This window comes from Dermacentor variabilis, chromosome 7, assembly GCF_050947875.1.
Source record: "Dermacentor variabilis isolate Ectoservices chromosome 7, ASM5094787v1, whole genome shotgun sequence".
Classification (NCBI taxonomy): domain Eukaryota; kingdom Metazoa; phylum Arthropoda; class Arachnida; order Ixodida; family Ixodidae; genus Dermacentor; species Dermacentor variabilis.
The window spans coordinates 173,411,449-173,435,231 of NC_134574.1; the positions used below are offsets into that span (position 1 = coordinate 173,411,449).

Here is a 23,783-nt window from a genome sequence, read left to right on the forward strand (position 1 = left end):
ACTCACCGTTCAAACATTCATAAGGCTCTATGAATCCCCACTAAGAAGATCCCAGTCCATCTTCATCAAACAACGAGCCCATTTATTTTTGGAGTCAGATGGCCACGGTTTCACACGCCACAAGTCACAATCGTTATTGAATCCGTTAGACATAAATATAAGTGATGTAATCATGGAAAACAGCATCTCAAATTCACTAGATATTACTTATGATGACCTATACCCAAATAACGTAAAGCAGCTTCCCTCCCATATTCTTAACGGCTTACTCCAGGATCACTTGAATCAACTCCACACTAACGTAATTATAGCAACGGATGCTTCGCAGAGTGAGGAAAAGGCAGGAGTTGGAATTTTTTCATCATCATTAGACTGGTATTTTTCTATTCGGCTTCCCGACTCCATTCCAATATACCTAGCGGAATTCCTAGCTGTTGTATTAGCTTTACGAAAGCTACAATATTCCAGGACAACCGCGGTAATAATCACAGATTCTTTGTCGCTGTGCACCTCACTTACTGCTCCCGGCGAGTCAGACACATTGAAAACTTTGTACGCACTGGCTCCAAGCCATTTGCGAAGTTTATGTTTAATATGGGTACCTGGGCACAAAGGCGTATTTATGAATGAGGTTGCAGACAGCTTGGCCAAGGCTTCTGTCAGCGGCCCGGTGCTTCCCCTTCTTCCAACGATGGCTTATATCACGTCCGTCACGTTCAGAAGATACATCCTTTTGACATCACAATCAAACCTTCTATCATCCTTGGAAGTGCCCCACTTATAATTCCCTTAGAGCAGGAAATTTTGCAAAACGAGACAAACGGAAGTCACATTAACGAGACTACGTTGCCGAGTCCCATCTCTAAATTTTTACATGCACCGATCTGGTCTGGCAATATCCCCATTGTGCCATTTTTGCAACGCATTAGAGACGATTGAGCACTACTTACTGGAATGCCGGCGTTTCTTCTCCATGAGGAAAATGACATTAGAAATTACAGTGCGACAGCTCGGCCTGCCATTGAACACTCCGGTACTGCTGTCTTTCGGAGCGTCTGTGCTTGGGCACTCACGCAGGAATGTGTGCTTCGCCCTAGAAAAATTTATTATTCAATCAAACCGATTTCATTGATGACCGTATTATTCTTTTCATTCCTCCTTTATTGCCTCATTTATGTATTACAGATAATTTTTTTAATATTTTTCCTCTTCATAGCATGACAATCTACTGAACCGTTTTGATTTTTTCTCGCTTAAATTTATGTAGCAAGATTATAGATTTTTACCTTCATTTTCTGAACGCATAAGCAAAGTCTGACCGACTCTTGGCCAATCCCTGTGAGTGGGTAAGCACCAAACTCATCAAGGACATCATCATCATCATCATCATCTTTTTCAGTTGGCCTGCAATTAAAGTGTCCTGCTGCTTGTGAATCGCGACACTGGTGGAGGCGCTGGGTAATGTTTGGGACGCCTGTCAACAGCCCCACATCTAGCCCAGGACGCTTTCCGCGTGTCGAAACACCCGTTCACCGCGCCAGCCGTCGCCTACTAGGCCAAGAATATGGTCCCCTACCAGGAAATCTGCCTGTTACCACGAGTGTCCAAGCCATGGCAGACCCAGGCCCTGCACAGGTGACTCTTGACTCCTCGATCTCCCGTGAGCTTCCACGGTAATGCCCACGAGGAAGCAGAAGACTGGCTCGAGGAATACGAGCGCGTAGCCAAGTATAATGAGTGGCATGCTGGACAGAAGCCATCCCATGCGTACTTCTCTCTTGAAGACGGAGCCCGCACGTGGTTCGTAAATGGCAAGGGAATCTGGCCAAGCTGGGATGAGTTCCGCCGCCAGGTACTCCATACGTTCAGGAGCACCGAAGGTGAGACCACGCGCAGCGTCTTCTCGAATCACGGATTCAAAAACCGAATGAAACTGTTGCCATGTTCGCTGAGGACATGGTTCGTCTTTCTCGTCGTGTAGACCCCGATATGCCCGAGGCAAAAGAAGCCCAGCCACCTCATGCGCGGCGTAAAGGAGCAGCTGTTTGCCGGTCTTGTAAAGAATCGACGGTTTCAGCACAGTTTCCTACAATAACTACCAGAGGGAAACGCTGGCGCTAGTGTCTACCAGAGCTTCAAGCATGGCGGTTCAGCCTGTGTGGAAATATGGCAGCCACCCTAATGCATGGTTAATATATGGATCTGCCTAAACTTCTTCCTAATGGCTAAGCAGCTTTGTGACTTTGCAACTGATCATGTTCAACAAAATATTGCGTTACAAATGCCGTAATTCGCCGCGATTAGGCATGATGATAATGAATATAGTGTTTTGTGGCGCAAGGGCCGAGTATGACCAAAGAGCGCCAGGCCAGTGGTAATGAGTTCGAAGTAAAGCGATGAATTACGAGCAATGGATGTGACGGGGTTGTAAAGGTGCCTAAAAGACGGTCACTGTAAAGTGCGTAAAAGCTACATGTAATAAAGTTATGCCAATCACTATGAAGAACGCCAAGGACACGATAGATATATTGTGAAGGAATTACGATATACTAAAAGTTGTCAGAGGCAGAAAATTTCCAAGAAGCACTACTGCCTTAACAGAGCCCTTGAAGAACATTGATGTGGCCATTTGGTCTGCTGGCATATTACCCTCGATGCATCTATGGCCAGGAACCCAGCCTACTGTTACGTGTCTACGAGATGAATAAATATTGCACAAGTGTGAGTAAAGCTTTTGTGTTTTTTGTGTTTTCTTAAGGACATTAGTGCTTATACGAAACTTAACGAGTCAGTGAATATTATTGATTTCTCTATAGCTTTAACTTATTTACGTGTTTAACCGTAGACAGTACTCCATAGGCTTATGCGGTAAAGATACTTGTTTGGGGGTTCAATACACCTGATTCAGGGAAGGAGGGACCAACAGCCGCGTAAGACCAGCCAACATGAGACTGATGCATCGGTGTAGAATTCAGAACAAGAGTACTTCGATTGGAGTTCATGGAAATGCATGCGAATTTCGAGCTCTGGTGCGTATTTTGTAACTCTTACAAAAGATATATCGCATGCTATCGCCTGCCGAGGTGGCAACATGCAAGTTTTCTCAGCCAGCTGCAGCTGCGAGCGTTGCGAGCTTCCCCGAAGAGAACCATGGAAGCCTACCACAATCGCTGCGGTGACTCATTTCGGAGGGACCTCGAGGTGCCGCTTCAACACCCCCTCGGCGCCGTTATGGCTAAACGCGATCGACGGACCAACTATTATTACTGTACCCGCCACCGCCGACCTAGTCTGCTGATACTCGTGGCGACCACAGGAGAAAGGCAGCTCTGGAATTTAGAAGCACCGGCTGGGGTCAAGCGTGACCACCTGGCTACGGGGACGCGCTCAACTCGGGTTCTGGGAATCCAAAGTGCGTGAGCCCTCCTCCTCCTCCAAGTCGTGAGCCCTCCTCCTCCAAGTGTATGAGCCCTCCTCCTCCAAGTCGGGTCGACTAAGCCCCAACGACTATGGAAAGTCCGATTGGACAGCCGTTTCCCTCACCTAGGGATCTAGGGAGAATGGAGTGTTTATAAGCAGCCGTTGTCGGCTGCTAGAGTGTGCTCGAGTGCTCGTCTGTGCTCGTCAATGTACTCGTGATCGTGCTCGTGAGCTGCGTGCTTGTCAGTGTGTTTGGAGCTTCGTGCTCGTATGCTGTATGCTTCGTTTTGCGTGCTCCATTTGGGAGTCACGCTAGGTTGTCAAATGTATCGCTTGTTTAAAATGTAACTACTGTAAATAAACCCTGTACGCCTAGTTCCTCCCAAGTTCCTCTCTACGATCGACAACCCCTACAACTGGTAGCAGCGGTGAGAACGACCTTCAACTCTTACAAATGGTGGCAGCGGCGAGATCGTCTGACAAATCTTACAAATGGTAACAGCGGTGGGATCATCCTCCAAATCTTACAGTACGATATCGCCCCAGTCGGTACCAGTGCCTCATCTGCCCCGAGCTACACTGACGTTGAGCATGTCGCACCCCTCAAACCATATTACTCTCCTGTTATCAGCGATATTTAGACGCACCGGGGCGGTGCTTCTGCCGCCGGGTATAATGATATATGCATATTGCGTGTTTCTTGTGGACGATGCACGCGGGCGCCCCGACGAAGACGACGAACGCTCTGTCTCTCGAGCTGTCGACTGAACTTGCCAGCGCTGCAGTTATCCTTTGTAAATATACTTTGTAAATAGTCTCCAGTTCTTAATCCTTCGTTAGCGTAACAATATGATACGACGTGAACTATATTATAATAGCATAAGATATCTCGTGACAAATAAGTATGATGTTACGAATGATGTTTATTTACAGGGTGAAACGGTGAAACGAGGTCCGAGAGGGAAGCTACAGGCCAGGCCCAGCCGGCGCAGAGTACCGCCAGGTCACGCGCGCACACTCTACTTCGTCTTTCTCTGCCTCAGCCGCAGCCGCGCAGTGCTGCGACATTTTCCCCGGGGGCAGACGAAGCTCGCCGAGCGAGTTAAAGGGACCTGTGATGGCACTGCTTGAGTCTGGCCACGTGAACAACTTGCGTTGCCCGTGAACGCCGTTTACTTGCCGTCACTTTGGCGACGACATAGTTCACATCGCTCAAGTGGTTGAGTATAACGAATGGTCCGGTGTAAGTGGCGAGAAACTTGCGGTACAATCCCTTTTTGCGAACAGATGTCCACAACCAAACATAATCACCGGGAGTAAAACTGACGGGGAGATGCCGCGCATCATAGCGAATCTTGCTGTTGCCTTGTGAGGACAACGTCCTAAGATGCGCCAGTCGACGTGCTCCCTCAGCACGACACAGAGTTTGGGCGATGGAAGGATCCTGTTGGCACGATAAAGGTAGAATAGTGTCCAGAAAGCTCTGGGGTGCGCGGGCGTACAGCAAAAAGAACGGCGCATATCCAGTAACTTCGTGCTTGGCACTATTGTACGCGTACGTTACAAAAGGTAAGACGGCGTCCCAATTCTTGTGGTCAGCAGCGACATACATTGATAACATGTTGGTAAGGGTTCGATTCGTCCGCTCCGCGAGGCCATTGGTTTGCGGGTGGTAAGGAGTGGCATGACGATATGCAGAACCACAAAGCCGCAAAAGTTCTTCAACGACGTCGGCGGTGAATTGCCGTCCACGGTCACTGATGACAACACGGGGAGCGCCGTGACGGAGTATGACGTGATGCAACAAAAATGAAGAGACATCTGCTGCAGTGGCAGATGGAAGTGCCGCCGTTTCCGTGTAGCGAGTAAGATAATCTACGCATACTATAATCCAGCGGTAGCCAGCTGACGCTGGCTACCGGAGTTAGCTGAATATTATTTAAAACGTATCCAATTGGCTGGGGCTAGTTTCCAGCGAGGGACATGCGGCGGACAATCATATTGTGCTGCTAAATTTAGAGTGACTGGGAAGTGGTCACATCCAAAAGGATTTTTGATGACATTCCATTTCAGGCCAGGCAGAAGAGAAGCAGTGCCAATCGCTAAGTATATCGATGAATATGAGTTGTGTTCCACATTATAATAGGGTCGGCTCCTTCTTAAGTAGGCATGCACAAGATGTCAGAAGAAAATGTTCTATCAACCGTCCTCTCCGTCACAACAGGAGTCTCCCCACAGGGTCTCGTGGGAGTTAAAATCACCCACGAGTACATAGGGATCCGGAAGCTGATTTATGAGGTTATAGAAATCTGTTTTTTGGAGGTGATAGTTTAGGGGTATGTATATGGAACAAACAGTAACCAACTTATTAAAAAAAAACTCCTCGCACTGACACTGCATGCCTCAAGGTGTGTCTGTAAGGCTACATGATGACAAGCTACCGACTTGCCTGCAACGATTGCTACACCAGAGCACAACGCGTTAGCCTCGTCACAGTCTTTTCTAAAGATGGCGTACTGACGAAGAAGGTTTGTTTGTGTGCATTTCAGATGTGTCTCTTGAACACACTTTGGATTATGTTTATGTAGAATCTCTTTAACGTCATCTAGATTGCGCAGAAGACCCCTGACATTCCAATATAGTATTTGTGTATAAATAGTGAAACTTTTGTGCTGTGTGTTTAAAGGGCCCCTCACCAAGTCTGACCATATTGAGCTGACAAGCGCAGGGCATACCTTGCGCCATAACGATCGTGTCTGCAAAGTATTGCACCGCTACGCGCCGCGGAAACATCTGAAATTTCAAACCGAACGCCGTTTTTCCTTCTCGTCGCGGTCGCCGCGCTCAAAGCCGGACGGTGACGTAGTCGTGCCCTGCTCCTACGTAGTCGTGTCCGCAGTGTGACGTCACTCGTGGTGACACGCGACTTCGAGAACCATTCAAGACAACATCCGTTATCTGTGCGATCTGTTGCTGGGATTGACGAATTGAAGTTTAGAGAAATAATCAAACACACAAACGGAATGTCTTCGTGTTTCTTTGTTTTACTTCGCACCGAGGCAAGAGAGATGTACTTCCGTTTCGTATGCTTGTTTCCACGGTCGTGTGGTCACGTGCGCTGGTACCGAAACTATGCCATTTTCTACCGTGTTCCTGCGCGTGATCATGCTCCGCGATCCGCTTGTTGTGCCTCAGTAGTCCTGTATCGCTGAGTTATACCGCTAGTGATGTTTCCTTGCGCACAGGGCGCAAAATCGTGCGCTGCGCGAACGAGACAACAGCTCGCGCGCGACGCCGTCGGCGGCGGAAGTTCGTAGCGCCAAAAAAAAAAAAAGAAGCAACGAGGATAAAAAAAAATGAAGGCGGGGCCTGAGACGTTTGCGTCACGCGATCCTCGAGGTCCGGTATGGGAGAACGCAGGAAAGGGATTTCGCTTGCGTAGGTTCGATGGGGCGAGCGGAGAGAGCGTCTTACTTGGCAGTAGAGCCCGCCTGCTGAAATCATGGGTTCGCGGAACTGAAATATTTCTTTCTCGGCTATTAATGAGCCGATATGAAAATTATTGCGGCATAACGCTCCCTAGAGGACACGTAACAACTTCCAGCGTACAACCAAAATTTGCTACGGGGCCTGGTGAGGGGCCCTTTAAGCGAGGAAAACTATGTTAGCGCACAGGACCCTTTCTGGGCTCCGTGATGCGGGGTTTGTCTTTATTGGCGCGCTCGTGAGAGCTGTGCCGATCCTTCGGTGCCTGAGGCACCGATAAACTTGGTGATGTATGCATCGCCTAAGCCGAGGCGCCGAATTCCCGCTCACGGTGTACGGGCTCGCGGGTGTTTCGGGCTTCTCTGTGCGAACAGAGACGCTAGAAGTCCTAAAGCCTGCAGGTCCACTCTTTCTGCTGGCTCTTTCTGCTGGGTGGCGGAACAGCACTAGGTGATCCCACAGTAGGGGCGAGTGGCGTTACCACCGGTCCACTTTTTGTGGTCCGACCGGTAGCCGAGAACCATTGTGGCCCTGCAGTGCCGCTTCGGAGAAAGAAGGCCCCACAAATGAGAGGCGTTTTCGTGCTTCTTTGAAGGAAATGTTTTCTTTTACTTTGAACGTGATAATTTATTTTTCCTTTTTCCATGAGGGACAGGAGTGAGAATATGCCGTGTGTTCACCGTCACAGTTTGCATGTGGGGCGGATCGTTGCAGTAATGCGCAGGGTGGTCATGCGACGCGCACTCTTGAACATGTGGTAGAGCCCCGGCAACTCTGAGAGCCATGACTGAATCTTTGGAACTTAAAACAGCGTCGAGGGTTTGGACTGTACGGTCTGACATTCATTTTGATGTAACCTGTTTCGATGTCTTCGGGGAGCCTGCTCGTACAAAATGTAAGTATGAGGTGTTATGTCGGAATTTCCTCGTCGTCTCGTCGGATCTTAATTCGCTGCACATTCTTGACACGTTGCTCTCTCCAGCCTTCTAGGAGCTCTGTCTCGGTCAATTCCAGCAGGTTCTGATCTGATAATACCCCTCGTCTGCTATGCATTGAACGATGAGAGCTCACAGAAATTTGGTTGTCACCAAACGAGACGAGTTTTGGCAGACTTTCATACTGAGCTTTATCACGGACTTCGAGGAGAATGCCACCACTGGCCATTTTTGTGACTTTGTATCCAGGGCCCAGAGTGTCAGTCAGGCATTTTGCGACAACAAAAGGTGATACTGTTCCTACGGACTTGTCAGGGTTTTCACTGTGAATCACGTGGAAACATAGGACAATTTCAGAGGACTTAGTAAAAAAAAAGTGAGAAGATTCATCAGTGCGCCCTCCTTTTGTGAGAGGGCGATCAGGGAGTCTGGGGAAAGAAGAAGCCATACAAATTGGAGTGATTTCGGCGGTGGTGCCACCCGCCCACCGCGGAGCCCAACAAAGGGACGCAACAGGCGTTGTTAATAACCAAGAGCTGCCAACGCCAGCTGTATGCAACCACAGTAACCAAATATGATATAACCATGGTAGGTTATTTCACACAAGGTTAATCCTAGCTGCCTGGAGGACCAGAAATTCAAAAGTGAGAAGAAGACAGAAAAGCTTCAAAGTTAGAGAAAAAGACCAAGATTGAAGAGGAGGACAGGAAAAGGCAACTACCGATTTCCCCAGGATGGGTCAATCCGGAGGCGCCGTCTACGTGAAGCCGAGGCCAAAGGAAAAAGGGTTGCCTCCGCCGAGGGGCCTTAAAGGTCCGAACACTCAGCGTCAGCTCAACCCCCAGGATCCCCTCTTCCCAGGACACTGCTATGCCACGCACGGTCAAAGGCGGAGGGACCCCACCCTCATGTGCTCGGGCACGTGGTGTCGCAACGCACCAAGCTGACGCCGACACCCATGCGGGGCAGCGATTAGGCATATGCGAATAGTATTATTTACTTCTGCGTTGAGAAAAAAACAGGGTTACTTCGCAATTCGGACCAGTAGAGGCCGACGCACCATAGCAAACAAATATACGAGTATGTCTGAAGCTAAACCACGAAGGTCAGACTAGCCGATGAACATCATTGCCATAGTAGCTGGACGCCAGAGTTCCTTCGAGTAATTTTACTAGAAAACTCTTATGGGTCTTAGCACTTAGGCCATGATGTGTGTGGGTCCCGCATGACATCATAATATTGTTACAAGCGTGAGTCTTATGATTTGGGTATGTGCCCCTAGCAGTAGTGGGACACGGGGTAAGAGAGGGAAGAAGAAGACGTTCGCCTAGCGATAACGCAACCGACGGTCCTGAGCACAAGCGGAGGTTCGCTAGGCGAACGTCTTCTTCCTCCCTCTCTTGATATTGATTCGGTGTTCCCCCTACCGCGACTAGCGAGTGCAACCATAAGAAACGCGCAAAGAACTAGTTTTTTTTTCTTTTTTTGAGCAACGCCATCGTACGTATAGCCTAGTTTCTGCACGTCAGCAGGTTTCGCTCCCTGTCATGATGTCACTGATAATTACGGGGTCGCCATGCATGTCCGGCGTTTCGAGACGAACTTTAGCATCAAATTAAAATATCTAATGTTCCCCAGCCTTCATACTAGCTGAACCCGAGCACGGTCGCCGCGCCGAGAGCTGCACTGCTCTTGCATAAAAAAAGGGGAGAGTCACGTGCCCCTTTAGGGCGTATTTTTGTCCCCAACCAATATTCGCCACCTGTCTTGCTTGTGGTTCTTTTCTTGAAAACCGTCAAGAATTCTATGTCTCGCGGATAACGCCATTCATGACCTGGAATATAACGGATGTGCCGAGTTTAAAGACCCGCGCGGTAGTTGACCATTATTGAAGAGATAAGCCCCAAACAGTGGCGTAAAATTTCTAATGCGTAAGCATTTCTATGCTTACCCAAGGAGAAAACCGTCCGTCCATCCGTTCCGTAAGACGACCGCTTTCAAGGTAGCGCCCGCAGCAGCGAGCGAATTCACCCTCGTGCCTCTTCGCGCTTCAACACCAACGAAGTGCCAAGCAAAAGGATAGACATTTGGGCGAGTTGGTACGTTAACATGATTTTGGGTTCTAGCGCGAAGTGAAACACGGACACAGAAAGGAAGCAGACAGGACAAGCGCTAACTCACAACTAAATTTTTATTGAAACGAAGAACATATATAAGGGCGATTGCAAAAACCGTAGCATGAGAACATGACAAAGTAAAAAGCATCAGTTAAACATATCAGGGGGTATGGAAGTCAAAGAACAAAAATTATTTCAGATTAGTACACGTATTGCGAAGGTACTCAAATTCGCAATCTAACAGAGACAACGAAGCATGACTGACGCAAGTGTCTCCTAATCTTTTTATGTGGAAAGCCTCGATAATTTCCCGCGTGGTTTGGCATCTATGTCTAGAAAGAATTTTCGTGTCTTCAAAGAAAGGATTGCAACCACAATCGAAACAATGTGCCGCTAAATGTGATGCGTTAGGGTTGTTTAGTGAATGTTTGTGTTCTTTTAGTCTAATGTTAATGCACCTACCACTCTGTCCAATGTAAGCTTTCCCACACGCGAGTGGAATGTGATAAAACTATACCCGTGTTGCAAGGGACTAAGGGGGACACATGTTTAACCCCGCAATCATCTTTTCTTTTTTTGCCTTCCTGTTCAAGTCTCCTATTTATCAAAGGGCACATGCTAGCCAACTTGCGTGGGGCCGAGAAAACGGTATTGACGTCATACCTATTGGCCACATTCTTTAATCCATGGGATAATCTATGTATGTAGGGTACTACAGCAAACTTCGTTTCTTTTTTCTGTTTTTCTTGTTTCTTACCAGGGCTTTTTACCCATTTTACAAGTTTTTCGCAGGTTAATGATAACAAATGCACAGGATAGCTAGCCTTTCCAAGCCTTTCTATCTGTTGTGAAAAACTTTGTTGCATATTGTGTGGACATGACTTAGTAATGGCAGACCTGAGAGTTGAATAAGCTATCCCCTGTTTAACAAGTTTAGAATGGCAAGAAGAAAATTCTAGCAGTGGCTTCTTGGCCCTAGGCGAATAATGCCAACAGACATGCTCATCCTGGAATGTTAAGCAAAGATCTAGAAACTGTAACTTGTTGCCCTGGATAATCTCTAGCGTGAAACCTAGGCCCCCACCACATTCCCTAAAAACTTTTAAAATATCTGTAGCTTTCTTAGTGTAGTTATCGCGAGAACAAAACACCAGATAGTCGTCTACGTATCTAAACGTATGCACCGCCAATTCCTTAAGATTATTTTGCAGTTTTCTATTAACGCGACTTAGATAAATGTCGCTCAAAACTGGCGCAACTTTAGAACCAATACAAACTCCCGATTTTTGTACAAACATAGAACTACCCCATTTTACAACAGTATTCCCTATGTAAAACAACAAAAGTTCTAAAAACGATTCCACGGGCATCCCACAGTCCTGAGTAAACCGGAATTCATCATTGTTGAGAGTCAGTGCTTCTTTAACACTACACATTAGTTCCGATTGCGGAAGCGAATAAAAAAGGTCTTTAACATCAACACTGATCGCCGAGCATTTACCTGGATTATTTTCTGTTAGGAAGGCCACAATTTCTTCCGAATGTCTTATCAGGAAGGGGTCATTAAGACGAACTGAAGACAAAACATTATGCAAAAAAGTTGAGACTGCGTACTGCCACGTTCCTTTTTCAGAAATAATGGCTCGAAAAGGAACTTCCGGCTTATGTGTCTTAGCACTAAAAAATATTTCGAGGTGCAGACCCTTGGAATGTTTAACTCCTGACGCGAGGCGCTCCAGACCAAATTTCTCAAGCAAATCAATTGCAGTTTTTTTCACTTTCTTTAAATTGGTAATTTTCGGAACAAAATTTTTGTCAATAGCGGTTTTAGCCTTTTGTGCGTACAATTCTTCAGGAACAACAACAATTGCGAATTTGAGTACCTTCGCAATACGTGTACTAATCTGAAATAATTTTTGTTCTTTGACTTCCATACCCCCTGATATGTTTAACTGATGCTTTTTACTTTGTCATGTTCTCATGCTACGGTTTTTGCAATCGCCCTTATATATGTTCTTCGTTTCAATAAAAATTTAGTTGTGAGTTAGCGCTTGTCCTGTCTGCTTCCTTTCTGTGTCCGTGTTTCACTTCGCGCTAGAACCCAAAATCATGAAGTGCCAAGAACACAGCGCTCACGGAGCTGTCAGCAACGCCGCACTCGGCCACTCTCGCAGACCGCCTTCAAGATACGGGCCCGCGCGTCTCTCTTCAAGGCTAAGCAAGCGGCGAGAACACAGCGCGCGAACTTACGGGCACACTCTGTCGGCATCCCGCCTCGTCATCTCATCCCACGTCCACATATGCTGCGGGTTATCTGTAACACCAGTGAACGATGCTTCTACTCGACTCTTCTACGTTGTCTTGTGGAGGCCTCACTTAACGGTTCGGTGTTTCAACCGCGCTTCTCCATTACACGGTTCTTTCGTTGTAGTCCTCGCAATTATACGAAGCGCACCAGCATACTACCGCGAAACACCACGTCTTCACTACGAAATGCTTACGCATCGTTTAGATAACTCGCAGAGGAGATTCGCCGTGAATTTTTTTCATTTCTTTTCCCATAACTTCTGATCTCTCGTTTTTCCGGCAGCCACTTATTTAGCGTTTTTGAAAAGCTAGTCGTTACTGATCTATTAAAGAAACTAGTCAGCACAAGCGTGGTGCCTAACTATTCCGGAATAAATATTCCTGTTGCACATATATGCGTCTGGATTTAGCTACGATACGATCTCCGCTAGGCACGGTGCAAAGACAGTACTCACGAATGTGGCAGAAGATGCCCGTCCAGCCTGGCTCGCAGACGCACTCGAGCGGCTTGGTGCAGCGTCCGTGGAGGCAACCTGGCAGGGGCTTGCACTCGTCGCACTTGGGGCCCTGCCAGCCGAACCGGCAGCTGCACCGCGTGCGAACACCAGGGAATGGGTATCAACGCGAATGTGCAGGGACCATGACGTGTCACGAGATTTTTGTAGAAATGAAAAAGGCCATGATCTATCGTGATAAAACAGGGCGTGCTGTTGGTGGTCGAAGTCGGCATCGTAATTTTATATGGCCACAGCAAGTAGCGAGAAGCGGTACGTCGCGACACTATGTTGAAACTTTGGTACCATGGTAGTATCACGACGTGACCACAGACTGATATACGGGCTCCCGTATTTTAAACAATATCGCGCGAGCAGCGACGACACGGCATGTGAGCGCCTTATGACGGCGAGAAGTGACACGATCGGCACGCGCGTACCAACAAGCTGTTCACTTGAGATCAGCAGCGTGCTGCCGGCCAGCGGCGTGGAACATAGGGCGCCAGTCACAGCGCGCCCAACGATCCCGCTGGCTGGGCCGTGACGCTTCACTGTAGAGCGTCCAGTGTGCACCGGCGTATAAGCGCGATGCGCGTGGTAGCGTACGCTTTACTGTAACCAAGGTAAATATTGACACCTGTACTTATATTTAACGGGCGACCACGTTTCGCCGCCTAACAAATGTTATCACACAGCGCGGGACGCGTCTGCATGTATCCGAAGTTTCTGGAAAGTTATCGATGCTTCTATCCGCTGTCTGTTATCTTGTGTTATCTGATTTCATCGCGCGACTCGAATGTTGTAGAACTTTGTGGAAGGCATGCGGGTCCCAACGATTAGTCTGGAACATTCGATGACTGCTGTATAAAAGCCGACGCACTTGACCGGCTGAGCAGATTTTCGACGATCGCCGACTGTGTTCGCCGCTATCGTTGTGCTATAAGTGTAGCCTGTTTTTGTGAGCACAGGTTCGCCCAATAATAGTTTTGTCTTTCACAGTATTTGCTACTGTGTTCTTCAACGTCACCACCACGTGACATCTGGTGGAGGTGCTTTTCGTTCATGTACCGGACGCCCCCGACAAGCCGTGATTCAAGCCCGGACCGCAAAGAGAACACCAACGTAGCCCCGGAGCATCGAGCAAGCGGCCGTCTTCAACAGCTGCCCCCGGAGCACGGACTTCTACCTGAGAAGACCAAGAAGATTGCGGACAAGGCAACCCCAAAGACAGCCCCAGCGTCCCCCATCGTGCTGCAGCAGCCCAGGGAACCTCCGACGTTCCGCGGATCAACATTCGAGGACCCGGAAACCTGACTCGAGACGTATGAGAGGGTCGCTACGTTTAACAGTTGGGACAGCGACGACAAGCTGCGGCATGTCTATTTCGCACTGGAAGACTCCGCTAGGACCTGGTTCGAGAATCGAGAAGCCAGCTTAACGACGTGGGACCTGTTCCGAGGTGGCTTCTTGCATACGTTTACAAGCGTCGTGCGAAAAGAGCGAGCCCAAGCACTACTAGAAACCAGAGTGCAGCTGCCAAACGAGATGATCGCGATCTTCACGGAGGAGATGGCCCGTCTTTTCCGGCACGCCGACCCGGAAATGTCAGAGGAGAAAAAAGTCCGCTTCCTGATGAGGGGCGTCAAGCAAGAACTTTTCGCAGGACTTATTCGTAACCCGCCGAAGACCGTAGCTGAGTTTTCTGCAGAGGCATCGACGATCGAGAAAACTCCGGAGATGCGCACCCGGCAATATAACCGCCAGGGGCTCACGCCGCAGTACGCCATCCAAGGACTGGATTCCGGCGACCTTCAGGAGACCATGAGGGCCATTGTGCTCGAAGAACTGCGCAAGGTCCTGCCTTCGTCGCAGCCCCAAGTGGCTTCGATCGCCGACATCGTGAAAGAAGAGGTGCACCGATCGCTTGGAGTTCCCGAGCTGCAACCACAATTACCGCAGCCCCAGCCAGAAGCGATGACATACGCCGCCGTCGCACGCCGTCAAGGTCCCCCTCCGCGACCACGCCAGGGCCCTGCAAGGACGCAATTCCGTCGTCCGCCGCCGCCGCCAGCACGCCCACCCCTCGCCCAGCGCACCTACGCGAGCAAGAGGGGCATTTGGCGAGCCCCCGACCACCGCCCGCTCTGCTATCACTGCGGAGAAGCCGGCCATGTGTATCGCCGATGCCCATACCGGGAGATGGGACTGCGAGGTTTCGCCGTCAACGCTCCGCGCCCGCAGCAAGGTGAACGCCCTCGCGATATCGCCGACTGCCTCGCCGCTACTCAGTGGAGCTCTCGACGACCGTCGCATTCGCCATCACTAGGCCGCTACCTCTCGCCGCAGCGCCGACCATACACTGGCCCAGCCCGGGACCGGTCAGTGAGCCCATATCCGGAAAACTAAAAGCAGCAATCGATGGAGGTGCGGTTGCTGTTCGTCGAACTGACGAAGATCCTCCGCCGCCGACGAAGACGACAAGGAAACCATCTCGACGACCTAATGACGACACGCCGCCGTCCCGACGAAGTCAGGAAGCCAAGACTACACCGACGAAAGACGGCTTGACGACGCGACGTTCCAGCTTCAGTTCAACACGACGCAGCCGTGATCCGACGCCAAGACCCAACTGCAACGCCAGACAAAGAACCACCGACCTCGACGTACTTCTCGACGCCCACACAGTCACTGCCTTAGTCGACACAGGGGCAGATTACTCCGTAATGAGTTGACACATCGCCGCCCAGTTGAAGAAGGTTAAGACTGCATGGGAGGGCCCCCAAATTCGGACCGCTGGAGGGCACCTCATTACGCCGACTGGAATCTGCACGGCAAGAATAACCGTTCATGACCGGACTTATCCTGCCACCTTCGTTATCCTCCAAGAGTGTTCACGAGACGTCATTCTCGGCATGGACTTCCTGAACCATTACGGCGCAATCATAGACCTGAAATCAAAATCAATAACGCTGTCGGAAGACCAAGCGATACCGCCGGAGAGCTTTCGCAGTCACCACACCTTGAGTGTTCTCGAAGATCAAGTGAGCATCCCGCCTCGCTCGAGCATTGTTATTTCGGTCGGCACCGAAACACCCGCTGACGTAGAAGGCGTCATCGAAGGCGACCAACGTCTACTGCTAGACCGTGAAATTTGCGTCGGAAGAGGGATCGCTCGACTGCATGGCGGGAAAACTGAAGTGTTGCTGACAAACTTCAGCCAAGAGTTCAAGCACATCAACAAGGGCACGACGATCGCGTATATCGAGGAAATTCTGGAAATCAGTAATGCGTTTGTCCTCTCGGATTCCGCCGCATCTACCCTGACGACGATGGTTCCCGAACCAGACTACGACATTAATCCAAGTCTCCCCGTGATTAAGCAACAGCAGCTTAGAAGTCTGCTCCGACGATACAAAGGCTGCTTTTCGAAGTCATCGAGGATTCGACAGACACCAGTCACCAAGCATCGCATAATCACCGAGGAGTGCGCTCGACCACTCCGCCAGAGCCCTTACCGAGTTTCGCCGCGAGAACGTGCAGCTATAAGAGAACAAGTCGACGAAATGCTGCGCAACGATATCATCCAGCCGTCGAAAAGCCCGTGGGCATCCCCTGTTCTCCTGGTAAAGAAAAAGGACGGAACCCTACGTTTCTGCGTCGATTATCGTCGTCTAAACAAGATCACGAAGAAGGACGTATACCCCCTCCCACGAATAGACGACGCATTGGATCGGCTCTGCAACGCTAAATACTTCTCGTCGATGGACCTCAAGTCTGGCTATTGGCAAATAGAAGTCGACGAGAGAGATCGCGAAAAGACGGCCTTCATCACCCCAGACGGCCTCTACGAGTTCAAGGTTATGCCATTCGGACTCTGCTCGGCGCCTGCAACGCTCCAGCGCGTCATGGACACAGTGTTAGCAGGATTGAAGTGGCAGACCTGTCTCGTTTATTTGGATGACGTCGTCGTCTTCGCTGGAAATTTCGACGATCACCTCAGGCGGCTTGCGACAGTACTAGAGGCCATCAAGTCGTCAGGGCTTACTCTGAAGCCGGAAAAATGCCGCTTCGCTTACGATGAGCTTCTGTTACTAGGCCACGTAATCAGCAAATCTGGTGTCCGTCCAGACCCGCAAAAGACACTGCCATCGCACAGTTCCCGCAACCCATCAACAAGAAGGCAGTGCGTAGATTCCTTGGCATGTGTGCCTACTACAGGCGCTTTGTCAAGAACTTTTCACGCATCGCCGAGCCTTTGACACGTCTAACTAAATGTGATGTTGAGTTCAAGTGGGAAACGCCGCAGGCCGACGCATTTGACGAACTCAAACGACGCATGCAGTCGCCGCCGGTACTTGCGCACTTCGACGAGTACGCGGATACAGAAATCCATACTCACGCCAGTAGCCTAGGCCTCGGTGCCGTTCTAGTCCAGAGAAGAAACGGAGTCGAACAGGTGATAGCTTACGCTAGCCGGTCGCTGTCAAAAGCGGAAGGCAACTATTCTACGAACGAAAAGGAATGCCTCGCCATCGTTTGGGCTACAGCTAAATTTCACCCTTATCTTTATGGCAGGCCATTCAAAGTCGTCAGTGACCATCACGCGTTGTGTTGGCTAGCGAATATAAAGGATCCTTCAGGACGACTGGTGCGGTGGAGCCTCAGACTACAAGAATACGACATCAATGTAACCTACAAGTCCGGACGAAAACACTCCGATGCCGATTGCCTATCACGCGCACCCATTGACCCGCCGCCACAAGATGACGAGAATGACGACGCCTTCCTTGGAATTATAAGCGCGGAAGACTTCGCTGAACAGCAACGGGCAGACCCGGAGCTAAAAGGCCTCTTCGAATATTTGGAAGGGCACACCAACGTTGTCCCCAGGGCATTTAAGCGCGGATTATCTTCCTTCACGCTTCAAAACAATCTACTCGTGAAGAACTCAGCAGTCCGCGCCAATTACCTTCTTGTTGTCCCGTCAGAACTTCGTCCAGAAGTATTGCATGCCCTACATGACGATCCGACCGCTGGACACCTCGGATTTTCCCGGACACTATCGAGGATACAAGAAAAGTATTATTGGCCGCGCCTGACCGCCGACGTCGCCCGTTATGTCAGAACATGCCGAGACTGTCAGCAACGCAAGACACCGCCGACAAGGCCAGCCGGATTACTACAGCCAATCGAGCTTCCTTGCCGACCATTCCATCAGATAGGGATGTACTTGCTGGGACCCTTTCCGACGTCAAAAACCGGAAATAAGTGGATCGTCGTGGCGACGGACTACCTCACCCGCTTCGCTGAAACAAAAGCACTGCCGAAAGGTAGCGCAGCCGAAGTGGCGAAATTCTTTGTCGAAAACATCCTGCTACGACATGGCGCCCCAGAAGTCCTCATCACCGACAGAGGAACCGCCTTTACAGCGGAGCTCACCCAAGCCATTCTGAAATAGAGTCAGACAAGGCACAGGAGGACAACGGCCTACAACCCGCAGACGAATGGTATTACGGAGCGGCTGAATAAGACACTCGCCGACAAGCTAGCTATGTACGTCGACGTCGAACACAAGACCTGGGATGCCGTCCTGCAGTACGTAACATTCGCTTACAACACGGCGGTGCAAGAAACAACACAGATCACGCCGTTCAAGCTGGTCTACGGCAGGAACCCAACGATGACGCTCGGCGCCATGCTGCCGCCCGTCACTGACGAGGAGAACCTTGACGTCGCTACCTACCTACCTACCTCCAGCGCGCCGAAGAAGCCCGACAACTCGCCCGCCTGCGGATCAAGAACCAGCAGAGGACCGACAGCCGACACTACAACCTCCGACGACGCTTCGTGGAGTACTAGCCCGGCGACCGTGTTTGGGTGTGGACCTCGATACGCCGACGAGGACTCAGTGAAAAATTACTGCGACGATATTTCGGACCCTACAAGGTCATCCGACGTATTGGCGCACTGGACTATGAGGTCGTGCCAGACGGCATTTCGCATTCACAGCGACGCCGCGCACGATCTGAAGTGGTCCACGTGGTGCGTCTTAAACCCTTTTACGGACGCTGACGAAGTTTCTTATTTTGTTGTTTTCTTTGCTAGAAGTGCTTTTCTTTTATTATTTTCGTTTGTTTGCAGCATCGGGTCAATGCTTTTTAAGAGGGGGGTATTGACACGCGTACTTATGTACTGACGATAACATTTGTTAGGCGGCGAAACGTGTACCACGTTTCGCTGCCTAACAAATGTTATCGCACAGCGCGGGACGTGTCTGCATGTATGCGAAGTTTCTGGAAAGTTATCGATGCTTCTATCCGCTGTCTGTTGTCGCCGAACCTTGTGTTATCTGATTTCATCACGCGACTCGAATGTTGTAGAACTTTGTGGAAGGCATGCGGGTCCCAACGATTAGTCTGGAACATTCGATGACTGCTGTATAAAAGCCGACGCACTTGACCCGCTGAGCAGATTTTCGACGATCGCCGACTGTGTTCGCCGCAAGCGTTGTGCTATAAGTGTAGCATGTTTTTGTGGGCACAGGTTCGCCCAATAAAAGTTAGTTTTGTCTTTCACAGTATTTGCTACTGTGTTCTTCAACGTCACCACCACGTGACAATATGCCTGGTAGCGAAGCTTCCATGGAAGCCCATACGTTCAAAACATGGTGCTTCAACGGCGGTTCATGGCATATCGTTTCCTACAAAAATGATTACTGTGGCGCTGCAAACTACGAGAATGATGGCAATTACATTGATTTGTTTGATCTTCGTGCTTGTGCATTCAGACGTTTTTGTGGACTGTGTACTACGCTTTGTATGCCTTCACTGTCATTTGTTTCAGAGCAATATACACTTTTCCAAGTGCGGAATACGCTGCGAACACTACTCAGTGCAACGGTTCAGCTTGTCGAGGTGACTATGTCGAAACGCGCCAAGCGTCTCGAGGCACTGGCTTGCCCGCGATAAACACAATAAGGGCGTTATATGTCGCTTTTCGATGCATGCGTCCGTGGCGTGATGGTTTCAATGTCGCGCGTCCGTGCTAGATGTCCTGTCCTCGAATCCTGCCGTCGGACAACTTTAATAATGTTTATTTGGTAATTGATTATGCAGCACGTTGTTAAAAATGACGAGATTACAAAGCCTTTTGAAGCCAGAAGGACGAAGTTCAGGCAAATCCATGTACTTCCCATGTTGGCTCAACCGCTCCCATTGCAGCTCCCGTAGACACTAGCGCCTGAGTTCCCTCTAGTAATTATTGTAGGAAACTTCATGGCTCACGGGGCTCAGCGCCATCTGTGTGCTAAGGGAACACCTCCGGCGGAAGAAAAAATAACGACGCACCATATCCGTTAAAAAACAGAAATGAAATCATTTTGTTCTCAAAGGCGCGAAATTTGTCTTGGTGGCCTGCCATTAGAGCTGTGTATGTACTCAAATGGCCCGCCATTGCACTTGATGGGCGTTTCGAGCTTTCAGCGCGGAAAGCGATGCAGTTACTGTGGGTTTATTGACCAGTTGCCTTCACCCTAAAAGATCACGCTCTCGTGACGCCTGCGGCAAGAAGGACGTTCCACGTCCGCCGCCAAGGTCTGCGAGTGGTGGCGCTGGCTAACACTCCCAGGGTTCTACTAGGACACATAAATACCCAAGAAAGTATGGGGAAACAGCGCCGCGGTAGCTCAATTGGTAGAGCATCGCACGCGAAAGGCGAAGGTTGTGGGTTCGGTTCCCACCTGCAGCAAGTTGTTTTTTCATCCACTTTAATTTCCATTGATTTATCGTTTCCTTGTTTCATTTATTAAGCACAAGTAACTTCCCCTATGTTGTCCTTGGTGTCAGTGTTTGTTGGCTTCTCATGATATTTCTTCTTCTAAGCACAAACAAACGAGAGGTATATCAGAAGGCTTATTCCTTTCCCCGGTGCTTTTTAATATTCTGATGAGCACACTACTTTGTCATCAGGAAGTAACTACTTATGTTTATGCAGACGATATTGCGTTTTTCGCATCTGTAAACGACATCCGCACGCTATACCAACGACTGCAAACTTACCTTTGGGCTCTGCATAGGTCGTTAGATGTTAATCACTTTATGCTCAATGCCAGCAAATGTGCTGTTCTCGTTTTTCCGATACGTGACATAGTGCATATTTCATTGTCTTGCCACCTTGAAGACATACCACAGGTGGAATCTGTTAAATACCTCGGAATTATTTATAACGCTTCTCTCAACTGGCGCCCACACATAGATCATGTGACTGGAAAAGATAACCGTGCAATTGGCATATTGCGTAGGCTGAGCAGTCGTCGAATAGGATTGAGAAGCGATACACTCCTAATATATCGTATGTAAGTTCGCCCTGTATTAGAATTTGGTTGCGTGCTCTTCTCTGGAGTTCCAGCCTACATGTCCCGTCCTCTAATCCTCTCAGAAAGAGAAGCATTACGTCTGTGTTTAGGTCTTCCGAAATTTGTTGCAAATTCTATTCTTTATCTAGAATCCCGTGTTCCTCCTCTTTCGTGCAGGTTCCGGCTTTTGACAGTGCAGACATATTTAAGTATTTATGAATCACCGCTGCGACATCCCCAAACAATCTTTATTTCACAACCTGCGTTGTTTTTCGGTGTCAACTGGCCGCGACTACTTACTCCGCGAATTATATTCGTGCAAAAATTACTTGACTCTTTGGGCGTGCGCATATGCGATGTACTTCCTATTCCCGACAGAGCTGTTGCAAGGGATATTCAATTCGATGACATTTTTCCTAATAATGCCAAATTACTTCCACACCGTATTCCAGACGGTATATTACAAGATCATATCAAGAACCTTCAAACAAACATTGTAACTGCGACAGATGCTTCACAATGTGAAGAAAAGTCAGGCGTAGGAATATTTTCCCCGAATCTTGATTGGGCATTTTCTCTTCGGCTGCCAGATTCCATACCGATCTTTTTAGCCGACTTCATGGTCGTAGTGCTGGCATTACGCAAATTAGGACCATCAATTACATCAGTCGTGATAGTCACTGATTCGTTATCAATGTGCTCTTCCCTTACTGCTTCTGGCGATTCTCGCGTGATGAGGACATTTCAATCATTGGTACCTGGGTACTTGAGAAGCGTGCGTTTGATTTGGTTGCCTGGCCACAAAGGACTAATTATAAATGAAATTGCAGACTCTCTGGCGAAGGCATCGATAAGTGGCCCGATTCTCCCTTGCTGCCCATTGACTGCTCATGTTACTGCTGCAAGATTTCGCAGGAGAGTCACAGTGCAGGCAGTATCAGGCTCCGCAATTACAAACTCTGTGGATTACCGACATCTCCTATACCTTTGGCACAGAGATTTTTGCCGAAGACGGAAAATTGAAGTGTCCATCACGAGACTGCGCTGCCTTATACCTGCATTGAACTTCTACCTCCACAGGTCTGGTCTGGTCCCCTCACCATTATGCTCTTTCTGTGGCGAAGCGGAGACAATCGACCATTTCTTGTTGTCTTGCAGATGTTTCTTTATTATATGAGAAAACGACTACTCGAAATCCCGCTTCGCACTATTGGTCGAAATTTATCAGTGCCTGTGATCCTATCTTTTGGAGCCTCCATTATTGGGTTCAGTCACAGAAATGTTTGCTTTGGCAATCCAAAATTACCTCATTGAATCCAACCGATTTCCATGTTAGACTGATCGTTCTCCCTCCCCACGATAGCTTTCTTTTAGTTCTTATCTATTATTATTATTATTATTATTATTATTATTATTATTATTATTATTATTATTATTATACCCGGTTTTCTTGTGATTTTTTTTCTCTCCGAACACAAAGCGTCTACTTTTAAACTCCAATGTTCAAATTGTTAACTCCCTTATTATTATTTTTTGCACCTGATTTAACCACCCGATTCATGGCCAATCCCCCCCTGTGGGTATGTACCACGGCCCCACAGGACAACAACAACAACAACAACAACAACAACAACAACAACAACAACAACAACAACAACAACAACAACAACAACAACAACAACAACAACAACAACAACAACAACAACAACAACAACAACAACAACAACAACAACAACAACAACCTCGTGCACGCGCTCTGCTTCGCACCATTCCCTCCCTCCTTTCCCCTCTTTTTTTTTTGTAAACAGGACTGCGCAGCTAACTCACGCAGCGCGTGTCTTCCTGACGATGCGTTCTTTGCACGCACGTGCGCACCATCCCAACTTCCAGCCGTTATAAGGCGCTGACTTGCCGTGCGGTCAGCATCAAGGTAGTTCCATTCTTTTATATAGCCCCCGTTCTCATAATCCTCGGACTCTACTGTCATTGCCCGTGCGTGATTGACTATATTGCAGTCACGTGGTATTTCCACGTCAGCGCACTGATCCCTAAGGCTCCAAAGTTTTTTAACGTAGCATGGTTACGCCGACATACGCATGAATAAGCATTTACTGCGCAGGATACAATTTCGAAACGAGTATGGATAAGAGATGTAGCAAGACACAGATGAAAAGCTACTTTTCTTAGAACGCATGTTGAGAGCTTTGGAGCCTTTCGTGGGCCCTAGCGGCGCTCCGTATAGAAGGAGGACGGGAGCGGTGAAAGGAGGCGGGGCATGGCACTTAAAGGGAAGCTGAAACGGTTTTCAATTTCCATGAATTGCTGGGATTGGGAAGAACAGACCTAATAATTTACGGTTCCGAATTTTTTTCTTCGTTTTGTTAATATAAGGGGAGGAAATCGCTTTCTAAATCACCCCCGTGGACACGCCGCCATCGCTTGCCGGAGCGCCGGGTGAGGTGGTTGCCAGAGGAGAGAACCCGCGAGAGTGACGTCATTCGCGGCGACCGACCTGCCGGACCGGCGTGCTGGCATGTACTGGCACGCCTCTTTCCGTCCTGCGCTTTACTGAACGACGCTACGAGAGATCTGCCGCCGCCACCGCTCACGTTTGTTTTCTTCTGCGATTTTCGTAAAATGTTCTTTCGTGAAGCTGCCCGTCGCGGCAGGT

The 23,783-nt window shown here is 49.0% G+C and overlaps 1 protein-coding gene across 1 annotated transcript in view; it reads right to left on the reverse strand.

Moving 5' to 3' along the window:
- The window catches only part of LOC142588933 (uncharacterized), a 119,757-nt gene that overhangs the window by 12,200 nt on the left and 83,774 nt on the right, over positions 1 to 23,783 (reverse strand). Inside the window, exon 6 of the mRNA XM_075700744.1 lies at positions 12,721 to 12,851. Within this exon, the coding sequence (XP_075556859.1) occupies positions 12,721 to 12,851 (131 nt within the window). The remainder of the gene's footprint in view (positions 1 to 12,720; positions 12,852 to 23,783) is intronic.